The sequence below is a fragment of the Panthera tigris genome, chromosome E2 (assembly GCF_018350195.1).
Source record: "Panthera tigris isolate Pti1 chromosome E2, P.tigris_Pti1_mat1.1, whole genome shotgun sequence".
In the NCBI taxonomy this organism is placed as follows: Eukaryota; Metazoa; Chordata; class Mammalia; order Carnivora; family Felidae; genus Panthera; species Panthera tigris.
The window spans coordinates 33,338,797-33,355,312 of NC_056674.1; the positions used below are offsets into that span (position 1 = coordinate 33,338,797).

A 16,516-nucleotide genomic window follows, 5' to 3' on the forward strand; every position below is an offset into this window, starting at 1 on the left:
AAAACTCAACGTTGTGTTAACATCGACATCTACCTCATCAGAAAAGTCTTTAGGTATTGGGAAGCTTTTGAGCTCGTAATGATAAACACAAGTTTTCCAAAATTCTTTCACTTGAAAGCTAGGTATTTTTTTTTCATTTTGGTGACAGATATGTTAGTTGCTTTCCTTGAAACGATAGGCTCGGCTGAAATGTCTTCCAGAGACCCAATAGGAATTACCATTGTTTGTCTGTCAGGCTTCTTTTAAGTAAAAGTGGTGTCCCATGAAAAAAGGGACTATTTTGGCTGGTGGCTCCATCTTACAAGAGCATTTCCTCCAGAAAACCATCATCCTTTGGTTTGCTGAAATGTCTTATGCATACTTCCCATTTCATCACACAGAATATGAAAAAGATGTGTACTCGGGAGTTTTCTTAATTCATAATTTTTACTACTTCATCAAGGGCATGCTTTTTTTTCAAGTTTTTACTTAAATTCTAGTTAGGTAACATATAGGGTAATATTGTTTTCAGTAGAATTTAGTGATTCATCACTTACATATAATAACACCCCAGGCTCATCATGACAAGTGCCCTTCTTACTGCGCATCACCCCTCTAGCCCATCCCCCACCCACCTCCCTCCATCAACCCTCAGTGTTCCCTATCATAAAGAGTCTCTTCTGGTTTATTTTCCTCTCTCTCTTTTTTCTCCCTTCTCATATGTTCATTTTAAGAATTTTGTTTCTTAAATTCCACATGAGTAAACTCATATGGTATTTGTCATTCTCTGCCTGACTTATTTCACTTAGTATAACACACTCTAGCTCCATCCAAAGCATTGCAAATAGCAAGATTTAATTCCTTTTGATGGCTGAGTAGTGTTTCATTGTCTATATATACCACATCTTTCTCCATTCATCAGTCAATGGACATTTGGGCTCTTTCCGTACTTTGACTATTGTTGATAATGCTGCTATAGACATTGAGGTATATGTGCCCCTTCAAATCAGTAGTACAATTGCTGGGTCATAGGGAAGTTCTATTTTTAACTTTTTGAAGAACCTCCATACTGTTTTCCAGAGTGGCTGCACCAGTTTGCATTCCCACCAACAGCGTGAGGGTTCCCCTTTCTCCACATCCTCGCCAACATCCATTATTTCGTGAGTTGTTAATTTTAGCTATTCTGACCAGTGTGAGGTGATCTCTCACTGTGGCTTTGATTTGTATTTCCCTGATGATGAGTGATGTTGAGCATCTTTTCACGTGTCTGTTGGCCATCTGGATGTCTTCTTTGGAAAACTGTCTATTCATATCTTCTGCCCATTTCTTAATTGGATTATTTGTTTTTTGGATGTTGAGTTGGATAAGTTCTTTATAGCTTTTGGATACTAACCCTTTATCAGATATGTCGTTTGCAAATATCTCCTCCCATTCTGTCAGTTGCCTTTTAGTTTTGTTGATTGTTTCCTTCACTGTGCAGAAGTTTTTTATCTTGATGAGGTCGCAATAGTTCATTTTTGCTTTTGTTTCCTTTGCTTCCGGTGACGTGTTCAGTAAGAAGTTGCTACAGCTGAGGCCAAAGAAGTTGTTGCCTGTGTTCTTCTCTAGGACTGTGATGGTTTCCTGTCTCACACAGGTTCTTCATCTTATTTTTGTGAATGATGAAGGACATGGTCCAGTTTCATTCTTCTGCATGTAGCTGTCCAGTATTCCCAACACCAAGAGCAGACTGTCTTTTTTCCCATTGCATATTCTTTCCTGCTTTGTCGAAGATTAGTTGACCATAGACCTGTGGGAAGGACATTCTTAAATAAAAGTGGCATCTTCTGTGATTCACCATGTGAATGCGTGGTGGCAAAGAATGTAATGGCAGCTAGTGCCATTTGGTGTCCCTGCTTCCTGATAAGGAGCTAGCGGTCTTATCTCTTACTGCTTTTCTGCATCAGTGCAAGCAGACAACACTGTTAGCAAGGCAAATAGCATCCTAGTATTATCATGAAAATAGTTTTGATCTTGTGGACCCACTGCAAGGGCCTCAGAGACCCCCATGGGTGCAGACCACCCTTGGGGAACCATTCCTGTACCCAACCCCTTCCTTATGCATTTAAGGACCCTCAGACCTTAAGAGGAGACGAGGCTTGCCCAGGGTCCCAGAGCTAGCTGGAGGCAGGGCCAAGTCTTCTGATGCCATATCCCTGAGATCCTGGAAGCAGGGTGATCCGCTCCGTTACTGAACAAAAGCAGTATCTGATCACATTAGTGGATGGTGACAGTGGGGGGGGCAAGGAGACAGGAAGGGGTGGTAATGCATAAGCCTGACTAGAGGCACCAGTCAGCCAAACCTGCCATCCTCCAGCCTTGCCCGTCTCCCCCCAAAACCGCTGCCATGTGTGTGTGGCCCGACTTCCATCTTCCCTCTCCCATAATTGTGTTGCTAATATCTCCCGGCCCAGGCGGCTCTAATTAAACTATTCACCATCGTCGCCTCGTCACTTCGTGTTCTGAAAAGATGAGGTTGGCCATTATCACTTTTTCTCTCCCTTTGACTGAGCTCTGTGTGGGTAATTTTATTCTGCCCTTGTTCATTTCTTAGAAATTTAGCCTCTCCATTTTTAGTTCTTTTCTCCTATCTTAGAACATTGTGCTCAGGAGAAAGGCGGCAGAGGGTGAGGGTATCACAGGTTTGGAAATTTCTGTCCCGTTCACCTTAAAGTTTATTTTTGACTGAACAGTGCCTGCTTGGTGGTTCACCTGTCCCCCTGCACTCCTGTCTAGGAGAGACTCCCAGGAGATACGGACTGGCAGGTCTGGACCCACCAAGGAGAGAAAGGCACTAATAGAAAATGGTGCCATGTAAGGCTGTCCCAAGGTGGGTAGTGACTGGAGCTTTGGACAAGCAGGAGTCTCCACTTCATCCTCGGGGACCTGAGGTGGTCAGAGGCCTTGGTGACATAAACATACCATGGCTCCCCAAGGACCCAGGCGAGCCTCTATCCTGCCTCCCCCTGACTCTGCCAGTCGCCTGCATAACATACCCATCTGCACTCTGGCAGGCCTCCTCCACAGGCCCTCACCCCATTCTGCTTTGGCCTCAGCACTGCCCTGCCCAGAAGCTGTGGACCGACTCCTGCCCTTTACCCAGCCTGGCACTGGATGTCCTGCCGGGGTGGCCTTGGGAGATAGACAAAATGAAGCAGCTTCTTCTGAGCCTGGGAGAGTTGGGGTGGGGGGGGGGCGCTCATTGAAAGCCCAGGGCACAATGCTAATGCTCCCTGAGGAGGGGCTCCTTAAGGAGGGCCAGGAGCCAGGGAAGCACAGGGAGAGAGTGAGTGCCCCAGGCCCCACACTCAGGGAACATCGGCATTTGCTCCATGGGACTCCGGCTATCAGAGCTGCCCCCACCGTGGGACCTAGGCACCTCTATGGAGGTACACACATTCACACTCAAACAGCTGCTCAGGACACAAGCCCCACCAAGATGGAGTCTGTGTGGAAGCCCTAAGGTGGCTGTTCCCAGCTTAATATCTAAGCATTATATGGACCTCCAAGCCCCACCATCATCTTCAGGCCCTGCAAATGGCTGAGGGGCCATCTGACGCCCTCTAGGACCCTTTGATTAGGATCTCTGCCCTTCCCCCCTTTAATTCCCTGCCCAGAGAAGACCAGTCTCCGGGCTGTGCCCTGCTTCTGGGCCTGGCTGACCCCCTGGCTCCCAGACATACCCCTCTCCCATCTCCCCACCCACACCAGTTTCATTATAAGGCCCAGCCCTTACTCGGTGGCTGCCAGGAGGCACTCAGTGGATGTGTCTGATATCCCCACTGGATTGCAGGCTTGGGCAGGGCAAGGTCCAGATCCTGCTATCTGATGTGTCCCCAGCACCCAGCCGTGGGCTCAGCATGGGAAGACGCTCGGCCAGCGTGTGGTGAAGAGACGCTCACTGGACTAGCACTGGCTCCTTCTGCTTAACTTGGGCCAGGGCCAGGGGTAGGAAACCATACCAGTTGCAGGGGTTGACAGACGGTTTCTGAGTGGAAACTTCTAGGCATCAATGTTGGAACCGGTGAAGGGGTCTCAGAGGACTCAGGCCACTGTCACCCTCACGAGCCCCGGTTCTTGAAGATACATAGTAAGCCAGCAGGAAGAGCTGCCTCTAAATAATTGTAGGATCCAAAGGTTTTGAGGCTGGAAAGAGTATGATCCTTCAGAAAACTCAAGCCTTCTCCACCTTCACGGGAGGCAGCCTGGGCCCCAAACAGAGAAGGTTCTCAGCAGAGCTTAGGACAAATCTCTGAAGATTCTAGGCTCCTGACAAAGATGGGGGCCCTGGGCAAAGGGAGGAAGAGCCAAGGGGGCAGTTCTCCCCTGATGTATTTGGGGCACCATCTAACAGGCTGATGAGATTCAGGCAGTTCTTTTTTTTTTTTTTTTAATGTTTATTTATTTTTGAGAGAGAGAGTGTGTGTGCAGGTGGGTACAAGCAAGGGAGGGGCAGGGAGTGAGGGGGACAGAGGATCCAAAGCTGGCCCTGTACTGACAGTGTGGAGTCCAATTCAGGGCTCGAACTCAACAAACTGTTAGATCGTGACCTGAGCCGAAGTTGGATGCTTAACCAACTGAGCCACCCAGGCGCCCTAGCAGTATGCTCTTTTTATGCCAAACGTGGAAGTTCTAAAGACTGAGACTGCACTCATTAGTGGGTGTACAATGGATAAATGAGTGAATGGGTGGATGAATGGGTGGGTGGCTTGATAGATCAAGGAAGAGTGAAGGGAATGGGCACACCAGTGAGTAATTAAGGGACAGACAGGTGCTGTTGAAGGATAGAAGGGGGGCAAAGGGCCAGGTGGGTGGATGTGGACATGAGTGAATGGATGAACAAGGGTAGATGATGTAATGGATGGGTGGGTGTTTGAGTGGGTGGATGTATGATGGTTGATGGGTAGGCATCGCAGATAGGTAGTATAGGGATGGATGGATGGATGCATGCATGCATGGGCAAATTTGAAAGGAGGCAAGATTGGAAACCATCAAATCCTTGGTTCTGCAAACCTTTCTGGGGAACCAGGAAGGTTCCCTTCCCAGGGGAATGACAGCATGCTGTGGGCACAGGCCTTACTAAGACCCTTAAGCCCAAGTGAAGAAAGAGCCCCAAGGATGCCTGGCCCCAACCACTAAATGCCTGTAGTGCCCCAACTGTCACCACTAACAGAAACGCCTCGCATACGTCTAAGAGGCATCGTGGCACCGCTTCCCTCAGGGTCACAGCGAGGGAGCCATCTGCCAGGCCCGGGCCAGGGAAGCGGGCCCCTGCCGCAGGGGTGAGGGAGCGGCGCCTCTCACCACTGCCGCCCCCACTGGCCCAGGGCCCCGCTGCAGAGAGGGAGGGAGGGCTCCCCCCTGTGTGTGAGAGAGAGAGAGCACGACCGCCCAGCTGCCTCAGGTGCACGGGCCTGGGCGGGGTGGGCTGACAGTTGCTGAGTGTCCAGAATGCCCCCCCCACCGCCCACCACCCTCCGCCAGCTGGGATTGCAGTGCGGCCGCCAGGCCTCCAGCAGCTGGGGTCTCTGTGCCTCTTCCCCTTAAGGAACAGGGTGAGCAGCCCCAGGAAGACAGCGACGCCCACTGCTCCTGGCCCTGCCCTGCCTGGTCTTTTGAGCTCCCCTGTCCGCCCCGGTTCCTACTCCCATTGGCCTGTGTGCTCCTGCCCCCTGGCGGGAGCCAGGACAACTGCAGCGCACCGGGCGGGTCGGGATCAGGTGGAGGCTTTTCCCTGCAACTCAAGGAGTACTGCGTGTGTGTGCATGCACACGCCTGTGCTCACACCTCGCTTGGCCTAGAAGATTGGAGATGGAGCAAAACTCTGAAAGATCCAAAGCAGCTCCTCAAATGGAAGGGGTTATTATTATAATTACTATGATTATTGTTATCAAGAGGATCATGCTTGCCTGAAAAGTCTTGTACAAAAGCAGGCTTATTTTATGTCAGCTTGTTGTTTGTGTCTGAGGGACTTCATCTTTGCTTACAATAACGAACATTTGCAGGGCTCTTTATGTTGCAAAGCTGTGTCATATCCTTAGCCTGGTTCATCTGCACAGACAGCCCTGGGAGGTGGGAACTAATCAGGGAACAGAGGCTCAGAGAGGTCCCATTGGGCTGTCCAAGGTCGCGGGGCTAGAAAGCTGCAGAGCCAGGACGTGAACCTGGGTCGCCTCACTGAAAAGTCCTGTTCACTTCCCCACCACATCCTTTGCATCCCATCGCCTGTGAGGGCAGAGGCTTTTTATTGTACCGTAGCTCCAAGCCTTTTTGCGGCTGTTGATTGAACAGCGCGCACTGCCCTGAAGAGAAGGGAAAGGTTTTGAAGAACGAAGGATCAAATTAAAAGTGCAGTTAGCCGCCCCAGTTTCGGCTGATGAATGCACCTGAGCACTTCAAGCGCCTGGCAGTGTCTGGCAGGTGAATGGAAGTGTGTGGTGTGCGTTCAATGGCTCGGCTGGGCTGGCGCCAGCCTCCCGTGGTCAGCACTCACGGCCACCCCCCAGTGTGGCACAGCGCAGACATGCACCAGCCACATCTTGGCGGGGGTTGAGCGCGAGATGCAAGGGCAGGAGAAGTCAGTGCAGGGATCTGGCTTCGGGCCCGGCAGCTGGGAGCCCCAGGGGTGGGGGGGGGGGGGGCGAGTGGCAGGTGGAAAAGGCCCCGATGACCTTGGGAGCCCTCACCCCTCCTTGTAGTACCGGTTCCGGCTCCTGGAACCAGCTGGCTGATTGCAGATGGTTTTCTGGAAGTAGAGCCCCCCACTCCTGGACGCCAGTGTGCAGTCCCACTGATGGCAAGGACAGTGCCCGGATTGTCCCTTTGGGTCTCGGGTGCTGCCTCCCAAGCACATTCGTGGCCAGTCCCCAGCAGCACAGACCTTGTCGTGGGAGGCCTCTGGCCTGTATACCACAGTGAGGGACCCCTGTGTACTCTCAGTTGAGGGGCAGAGCCGCCCCAGCACCACCCTGGCACCCTGCTTGCTCCCCGGCAGTGGCCCGAGGCAGCCCGCCTCTGGGAAGCATCCTGTGCTGAGCTTCCCTCCCCACCCGGCGATGGAGAAGTCTCCTGGGCCCTGTCTCCACATGCCCCCCCTCCCTGCCCACCCCTTTCTCCAGATGCTCACGGATGCGGTTTTCCAAGAGGGTTCTCCAGAGTTGTGGGCGTCCCAGCGGTACCTCGCCTCCACCTAGAGCAGCTCCAGGCCATTTGTATGTCAGCATTATGAGCAAGACACCATGTTAATGCTGTTTTTAAATCACTGATGTGGTGGGGCGCCTGGGTGGCTCAGTCGCTTGAGCATCTAACTCTTGATCTCGGCTCAGGTCATGATCCCAGGGTCGTGGGATTGAGCCCCGTGTCCAGCTCCGCACTGAGAGTGGGGCCTGCTTGAGATTCTCTCTCTCTCTCTCTCTCTCTCTCTCTCTGTCTCTCTCCCTCCCTCTCTCCCTCTCCCTCTGCCCCTCTACCCGTCTACCCCACTCATGCCCTCTCTCTTAAAAACAAAAAAAAAAAAGCATTGATGTAAAAAAGAGTCTCGCGGGTATCTTCTGCACAGCCTCTCCAGAGCCTCCTGACCCTGAGGTGCCCAGAATGGTACCTTACCCACATTCACATGCTGAACACACTATCTGGCCATGCCTCAGAATGTTCGACCCCATTACACACGACACACACACACACACACACACACGTGGGCATCACAAGAGCAGGCAGGCTGGCCTCCTTGTCTCTCTGTGGCCCCCCAGCAGCTTGGGGGGGGGGTGGGTAGGGCAGCGGCACCCCTCAGTTTCATCTCTGTGCTCGTGCCTTCCATTTGGTCACACAGCCCTGTGAAGAAAACAATGGTTCTGTAATGCCCATTTCTCAGGTGAGGGCTTTGAGCCTCAGAAAGATTAAAGCCCAGACGGGCTCCCAAGCCTGTGGCCGAGGCCCCCAGAAGGCTGCCTGGAGCAGGGCCGGGAGCCTGGGGAGGGAGGGGCCAGAGGGGACCCTCAGAGGGGTGGGTGGCATGAGAGCCGGGCACTAAGCCAGGGAGTCCTAGCAGGCGGAGAGTGGTGGGCGGGGGGGGGGGGGGGGTCGTTGTGGACACTTAGCAACTGTCAGCCCACCCCACCCAGGCCCGTGCACCTGAGGCGGCTGGGCGGTCATGGCCTCTCTCTCACACACAGGGGGGAGCCCTCCCTCCCTCTCTGCAGCGGGACCCTGGGCCAGTGGGGGCAGCGGTGGCGAGAGGGGCCGCTCCCTCACCCCTGCGGCAGGGGCCTGCTTCCCTGGCCCGGGCCTGGCAGATGGCTCCCTCACTGTGACCCTGAGGGAAGCGGTGCCACGATGCCTCTTGGACATATGCGAGGCGTTTCTGTTAGTGGTGACAGTTGGGGCACTACAGGCATTTAGTGGTCGGGGGCCAGGCGGGCTGGTGTGTGACCGAGCCGCACGGTGCAGGATGTCTTGCCTCGCACTCGGCTGTGCAGGGCGCTGTCAGACGTGCAGGTCCGTGAACGGCCTAATTAAACTCCCTGCAGAGCCGTTCCCACAATCCCGCCAACCTGCCTCTAGTGTCCAGCATGCGGCCGGTGCCCACCACACGCCTACAGCCACACACACAGGAAACCGAGGACGGTATGCAGGCACTGCACCCGGAGCGGGGTCCACGCCCTAAGAGGCGGGGGGTCAGAGGAGCTGCATGGGTCCCAGTAATGGGAGGTAGGCCTGACGGTCTCAGCAGACCAGGAGGTGGAATCGTCAGGGTTATTTGGGGGTACAAATGCATAAGTAAAACAGACAAACAAAATACATCCTCGACAGGATTTGGAAAAAAAAGAAAAAAACATCAAGAGATTGACTCAAGTAACTGGAAAGCCAGAGGTATATGTGACTGCAGGCACAGCTGGATCCAGGTGCCGACAGGTTATCGGGTCTCGGGGTGTCTCCCTCTCTCAGCTCTGCTTTCCTCAGTGATGGCTCCATAGTCAGGTGTCTCTTTCCTAAAAGTTCCTACAAATGTCCTGGGGCTGGTTGGGCCAGTGAGACTGATTGTCGTCTAATTGAACAAATATGGATGCGTTGTCTACCCCAAACTATTCACTGAGACCAGCGGGATGACTGGCCGGGCCCCGACCATGTGTCCACTGCTGGAAGCAGGGGACAGAGTCAGCTCCACCCGAATTGCTCAGGCTGAGTCAGGGGACGGTCTCTCCTTCAGGGAGGCTGGGGCTCTAGGACCAGAAAACGAGGGGTGGAAGGCATCTCAGTAGAGAGGGCAGCTGTCCGGCAGAATGGGATCGAGGGAGGGGGCAGGGAGCTGCCACCTCCAGGCTGGCCACCACCATCTCTCGCACTGCCTGGCGAGAGCACAGCACGTGCTTTCCACAGAAGTTAGCCTCAGCATTCTCCACTGAGTACAACTCTGTAGGTCCCACCTGGTGAGTCTGTCTTGAGGACCCGTGCGTGGTTTGTCATACTTCCTATTGCCTAGACAGCCGGGCATTCTGTGGCAAGAGGTGACAGCACCGTGGGGACTATAGCAGAGGCAGAGGTGCTGGAAAACATTCCCGCTACTGGCCCAGGAGGAGACCTGGATGGGAAGGTCGGGCCCAGTGTGAGCACCATCCCCTGGGCCCCGGAAGACAGGCAGACAAAGGGACAAGGGCCTTCCCTGGCTCCGTTAATTGCTGTTAGGCTTGGCACCCACAGGGCTAGGCCCAGCCTCGCACCCTCCACAGTGCCCCAGAGCAAATTGGCAAGGTCCCTCCTCCCCTTCCAAGCCTGACCCTTTGTACCCTTCCTTCTTACCCATCTCCTTCCCATTTGTTCAGGGGGCTGGGCTGGGATGAGCCAGTCCTCGGCTCGGGCCTCAGGTAAAGAGGCTGTTGACTAGAAGCCAGTAGAGAAGGTTGACCTTGGCTCCAAGCTGTCCTACTTACTAGCTGCATGGGCTCGGGCCCATTCCCTCACCTCAGAACCTCCGTCTCTCCATCTGTTAAATGGGGTGGCGACCTGCAGTTACTGTGATGATTAAATTAGCTATAAATATTGGTGAAATCAACGAGATGAGAAGAGTTGGGGAACTTAGAGAGGAGGGAGTGAGAAATTGGGGCTGTGCCCGATAAAATGCCAAGGGCCCGTTCGTTCCACAAATGTTGCTGAGCGCCAGCTCTGTACAAAGTACGGTGTGGGACCTGGGGTACTGTGAAAAATCAGGAAACCCCCTGCCCTGAGGAACAGGCACCTGTGACACCAGCTGTGACATGTGTGGTCGGTGCGCTGTGGGAATACACTCCGCCTGGGGGCATCGAGGAGGGCTTTCCTGAGGAAGTGACCTTTGAGATGGGAGGAGCCCAGGCACAGGTCCGTGAGGTGGGATGACCCCGGTTTACCTGGGCAGCAGAAAGAAGGGCTGTGTGTTTGGAGCCCCATGAGAGAGTCCCATGAAGGGTGGGAGGAGATTGGAACGCAGGGGTGGGTGGGGGCTTGGAAGCCAAGGTAATGAGTTTGGAATTTAGGCCTGATGAGAGCCCAGTGAAAGAGTCTCAACAGGGAGAGCTATTGTACTCATTCGGATTAGGTTTGATTGTGAATATCTGAGCCCTGGAAAATAATGATTTTAGTAATAAATTTATTTTATTTTTTTAATATACTTTTTAATGTTTATTTATCTTTGAGAGAGAGAGAGAGAGAGAGAGAGAGAGCAAACAGCGGAGGGGGAGAGAGAGAGGGAGACATAAAATCTGAAGCAGACTCCAGGCTCTGAGCTGTCAGCACAGAACCCAACGCGGAGGGTCCAACCCAACGAACTGTGAGATCATGACCTGAGCCGAAGTCGGATGCTTAACTGACCGAGCCACCCAGGCGCCTCAGTAATAAATTAATTTTAAATTAAAAAAGAAAATCCAGAAGGCATGGGGTGCCTACAGAGTTATCAAGGACCTAGGCTGTTTTCATATCGCTGTTCTACTATCCCTAGGGTATAGACTTTGTCTTCACGATCCAAGTTGGCTGCTAGAGCTCCAGCCATCACATCTAAGTTCCAGCTTCAGAAAGGAGGAAGTGAGAGAAAAGGGTACAACTTCCCTTTAAAAAGGACATCCTTGGGGGTGCCCCAGTGGCTCAGTCGGCTGAGCAACCGACTCTTGATTGGGTCCTGGGATCAAGCCTTATGTCAGGCTCTCTGAGCATGGAGCCTACTTGGGATTCTGTCTGTCTCACTCTCTGTCCCTCATCCCTGTTCGCTTGCTTTCTCTCTCTAAAATAATAAATACATACATACATACGTACACACTTACATAAATAGGGCACTCCCCTTTGGTTTATGTCTCATTGGGTAGAACTTGTCACTGGGTCACACCGAGCTGCCAGCGAAGTTAGGAAATGCAGACTTTTACTTGGATGTCAGTGCGTTCGGTTCTTTTTCTGAGGGGAGACTTTATGTCAGGAGGAAACTAACAGCCTCCTGCTGGCTGCCGTGTGAGGAACAGACCAGAGAGAGGAGAGGGAGGCAGGGAGTGCTTGGGAGGGGACTGAGGGCAGCTGGGAGGAGAAAGACGGTGCTTGCTGGGACCCAGGGAGGTACGGGTGCATGAGGAGACGGGGAGAAGTGGTCTGACTGAAAACAGCTCTGCCGGAAAAGCCGGCGGGACACGGGACGTGGAAGGGCAGCAGCGGAACCAAGCGTGACACCTAGGCTGAGTCTGAGGAGCTGGGCCAGTGGTGGGGCCAGACGCTGAGCTGGGGGGAGAAACAGCAAGGGCAGGTCGAGGGTGCTGCCAGCACAGGACACCCCCCCCCCCCACCGACCACCACCCCTCGGGGAGGAGATGGAACTGGGACGACGGCTCCAGACCCTGGGCTATCCCCTGGAGAACCCCCAGCATGCCACCTGTTCCAGCCTTCCCCGAGCTGTGCCCTATGCTGCCAGACTCCAGGACACGGGTGGGGCAACCGAGGGTTCAGAGCGGTTTATAGACCACACCTCGCGGGGTGCAGCTCCAAGGCACTCAGATCAGAGGGTGTCTCTCACCCAGCAGAGTCTCGTCTGACCCCCCACCCCTCCCCCCCCAACCCCATCCTGACTCCCTTCTCACAGATCGGGCAGAAACCACGAAGGTGAGGCCCACCGGAGGAAGCTGGGAGCACTCTGGCCAGGTTCCCCAGCCGCATTCCACAAATAGGACAGACGGCACACGGGGAGCTGAGGGAGACCGAGATTTCCCAAGGTCACCAGGCACTCGGGAGCAGCATCAGCGTGTTGGCCCCTGATTCATAGGCCTCTTTTTAGCCCCAGGTGGAGGCAGCACCCCTGCTCACCCACCCTGCCTGAGTCACTGCCTGCCCGGGGTGCCCATCACCCAGGCGCCAGGGCCAGCTTTCCAGGTCGATGTCCCAGGGGAGGCTCAGATGCTGCAGAGATGCCTCTCCAACACAGTCCTGCCCCTCTTGGCGGGCAGCCCTCCTTGTCCGCCGTGGGTGACTCGGGAATCCTAAGCCTGGGGTCTTTGGGACGGGAACCCTAGGGAGCACTGTGGCCTGGCCTGGCCTGCTAGCCTGCAGGCCAACTGTAGCTTGCTTCCCAGGGTAGACGGCCGCCGGAACTTTCCCATCTACCTTCTGCAGTAGACGGGCCTCTGACACATAAATAGCTACCTCGCTACATAGCTCAGTTCTGGAAAGTCTCCACAGAAGGCTTTGGCCCCGCATACCTTTTGTGCAGAATCTTTTGTCAGCCACGCAGTGCCCAGGTGCTAACCTCATTTCCTTTGTGTCTCTCCCACCCCAAGGGACACCTGCAGATTTCCAGCAGTTTCCCTCACTTCTTGAACCACATGCCACGGATGAAGTAGTCTGTGTTTCCTCTAGCTCAGTCGGAGGACTGGGTGTTGAAAGGACTTGAGAGTAGAGTGACGGGCTAGTGATGATTACCATGCCCATGAATAGAAAACCCGACGCCAGAGAACCCAGGAGGTCAAGGATATGGCAGGCCTGGGGCACCCCACTCCCAACCCCCAGCAAGGGCTCAGCCTTACCATGGGCTCCAGCCCGTGCACGCTGAAACTGGGGGAAAGGCAGCTGGAAGAGGGGTCCCAGGGGCGCTGATGCATACAGTGGGGCCCACTCTGCCCTGCACCCACTCAGCTCCCTGGATCTGCCCCTGTCAGTGCTCTACGTCTTGTCTGGGGCCTGGGATGTATGAGGGGCCAGGCTGCGGAGAGGATGAGGGGGCCTGAACACCATGGCTTCCTGCTTCTTTCTGGTAGCCTCATGCTTAGGGGCTTCTCCGCGAGTGGGACACGGGTCTTGGTGACACCACTGACTCTGGGGGCGCAGCCCCTTAGGCTCGCCCTACCGAAAAATCCCAAGGAAAGAACACAGCCGGCCCAGAGCAGGGCCTGTGCCTGCCAGCCCCCGTTCACCCGTTCATCCGCTCCTGGCCTCAGCTTCCCACACCTGCCTTCCTAGGCCCATGACCTGCCCGGGAAGCTGGCCTGGGCCCCGAGGGACTGTGGGCTTCTGAACACGAGGGGTCCAGCGTGCGGCCACGCCCACTCCTCGCCTGGCCCTGCACTCCCAGCCACACCTCTCTCCCCACCGCCGGAATGCCGCCCAGCACTAGGCCGTTACAGCACCTGCGAAGAGCCAGGGACCGGGGGCAGGCGGCAGCCACGGGGCAGAGTTGTTCTTCAGAGCCCTCTGGGGTATCGCGGGCCAGAGGGGCCACACGGTGTCTGTCTCCCGCTGTTGGGTCAGGAAAGTGATCCGAGCAAGGCTCTGTCGCAGACCTTTCTGGTTAATGCCTGTCACCCTTGGTGTGCCCCCTGCGCCAGGCACCGACTGCCATCAGAGGTGCCACGGTCAGTCAGCAGCTGCTCTCGGCACATGTGGGTCTCCTCACGGAGGCTGGCCTTGGGGTCGGACACTCCTGATCTTGAGTCCCAGCTCTGGCACTTTCCTCTTGTGAGCATAGGCGAGTGCCTTCCCCTCTCTGGCCCTCAGTTTCCTGACCTATACAATGGGAATAGTAACACCGTGACTAGTTATTGCCACACAATAGTACTAACAAACTTTCCCTAACTCAGTCACTTACAATGGCAATTCTTTCCCTTCATGAGGCAGGGCTTCCGCTGGGGATCAGAGACCCCAGGGCGGCTCAGCTGTGCTCCGCGCGTCCCTGATCCTCTTCCTGGAGTGACCAGGAGAGCCTGGGCGGAGGCCCAGCGGGACAGGTGGGACCACGCAAGGCCTCTGAAGGGCTGGACCCTGTCCCACAGCCACTCACAGTCAGGCACAGAGGAAATCCGCTCTACCTCCAGGGGGCAGGGACCGCAAAGACACAGGCAAAGGGCATGCACATGGGCAGGGGTGAAGACCCAGGCCCTTTAACGCGGTCTCCCGCCGCTCCTTCATGAGGTGCTTGTGAAATTCTGAGCAGAGAGGGAGTGTGCCCTGTAGCGTCCTTTGTAAACTGTTAAGTGCTACATGTGTGCACGAGGTACTGGGGATGGTGAGGTGCTGGGACTTCTCCAAGAGCCTCCGACTCTCCGGAGAGACCTCCGGAGGTCTCCCCCCAGCCCCAGGGGCCTCGGACACAGGACTGTGTCCAGATTGTGCCTGGTGGCTCACGTCTCCTGAGCGGGCTGAGGGCTGAGCCGCTGTCCCGGGGCCCCGGCAGGTGCCCGGCCGGGGCTCTGGCCCCACCGAAGCCTCAGAGCCACCATCATCTCCCCTCACAGGCCGACGCCAAGATGGTGTGTGATGTGGTGAGTCGGATGGAAGACACCGAGCCCTTCTCCGCAGAACTGCTCTCGGCCATGATGCGGCTCTGGGGTGACTCAGGAATCCAGGAATGCTTCAACAGGTCTCGGGAGTATCAGCTCAACGATTCCGCCAAATAGTGAGTGTCTCGGGCCTGGGGAGGCCGCCAGCGGGGCGCCGATGTGAGCGTGGAAGGGGACGGGGACGGCGGCCGGGGGGATCCGTGGCTGAGGTCAGAAGTGCCGTGAGATGTTCTGTCTCGGGTGTCAGGAGAGGCGTCAGGAAGGAGTGGGAAAGGGCTTCTCCCACCCCCTGGATGAGGACGAGGCCAAGGAGGTGGAGGACACAAGAGACCGCTAACCGCGGGGCTCCCAGAGGGCGGGGCTTGGCACTCCAGAAGGAAGGTCTTTAGGAGAACGACCATTTTTCCCCCCTGGAGAAGCCCGGACCCCATAAGTACAAATCGAGAGCCATGGAGGCAGAAAATAATTTACGTGATGGCGTTTTGTTTCATTTGAGGCAAACTTTCCATTCCTCTATCTTTAAAATTAAAAATAAGGAAATAATGGAAGACATCCTTTAATAGTGTGTTAGAGAAGAGAAGAGAGAAGGAAAGGGAAGGAGAGGGAGGAGGCTCAGTGACAGCCAGAGAGCGCTGGAAGGGGAAGACAGGAGAGGCCGAGAAAGTGGCCTGCAGGGTTGGTGGGGTGGGGATGGGGGGTCTCTTCCTGTGAGAGCAGCTTTGTCACTTCAGGCTTCCCTGGGGTTACATGCCCTTGTTCCCTAGATTGGAGGCTCCACACCCCTGGGAATGGTCCACACTGGTTGGGAACATGTCTTCTGTCCTGGAGATGTTGGGACGACACCCCACTTTTGCAGCCTTGTGCCCAGGTTGTCAGTGGGAGCCCCTGGGCTTAAACCCACGATCTTAGGCCGTGTGCGCTCCGACACTGAACTGATTCAGCCATCCTCACCCCTGCTGCTCTTCCAGGACCACTCTGCCCCCAGGAGACCTTTGGCAATGTCTGGGGACAGTCTTGATTGTTCTGACTAGGGTGGTGTTCCTGGCATCTAGTGGGCAGAGGCCAGGGATGCCGCTGAACATCCTATGGTGCACAAGACAGACCTCCATAGCAAGGAATTATCTGGCCCCAAATGTCAATAGTGCTGAGACTGAGAAACCCTGCTACATAGCAGAAGCTGGGGCCCAGAAAATGGCAGCTGCTGATGGACATTGGGCCGTATCTGTTGGCCCAACTAGGGACTTGAGTAAGGCCAAAGCATCTCCCATTTCTGCACACTTAGACTGTCTACTGGGTAAGTGCTAGGCCCCGTGAGCCCCAGGTGGTAGGGACCCAGGCCCCAGGCCCGGATGAACCCCCAGGGACACATCGGTGGGCCAGGGTGCGAGCCCAGGGGTTTGTGTCCACACTCAGGTCACTCCTCCAATAGATCTGGGTCTTCCTCCTAAGACGTTCCAGTGGGGAGAGAGTCCTGCTTCCTTCTCCCCTTCCCTGCCCCTGCTGGGCCCAAGTCCAGGGACTTCCCATCCCCCACTCCCTTTGATGCCCTCAATTGTGCTCTCCACTTAAGTTGTTGTCCATTGAATTGTAACATGAATTCATTGCAAAAAAAAAAAAAATGTTTAACAGTATAGAGAGGTATAAAAGTAATAGTAAATTCTCCCAAGCCTGTCCCCCTCCAACTTTTAACTATTTCCATTTCTTTGTCCCAGTGTTGTCCAGGAAAA

General features: G+C 54.9%; 1 protein-coding gene across 3 annotated transcripts in view; it reads left to right on the forward strand.

The window, feature by feature from the left end:
* The window catches only part of GNAO1 (G protein subunit alpha o1), a 170,337-nt gene that overhangs the window by 130,364 nt on the left and 23,457 nt on the right, over positions 1-16,516 (forward strand). For all 3 annotated transcript variants that reach the window (XM_007090181.3, XM_007090182.3, XM_007090180.3), the window contains exon 4: positions 14,745-14,905. In XM_007090181.3, coding sequence (XP_007090243.1) covers positions 14,745-14,905 — 161 coding nt within the window. The remainder of the gene's footprint in view (positions 1-14,744; positions 14,906-16,516) is intronic.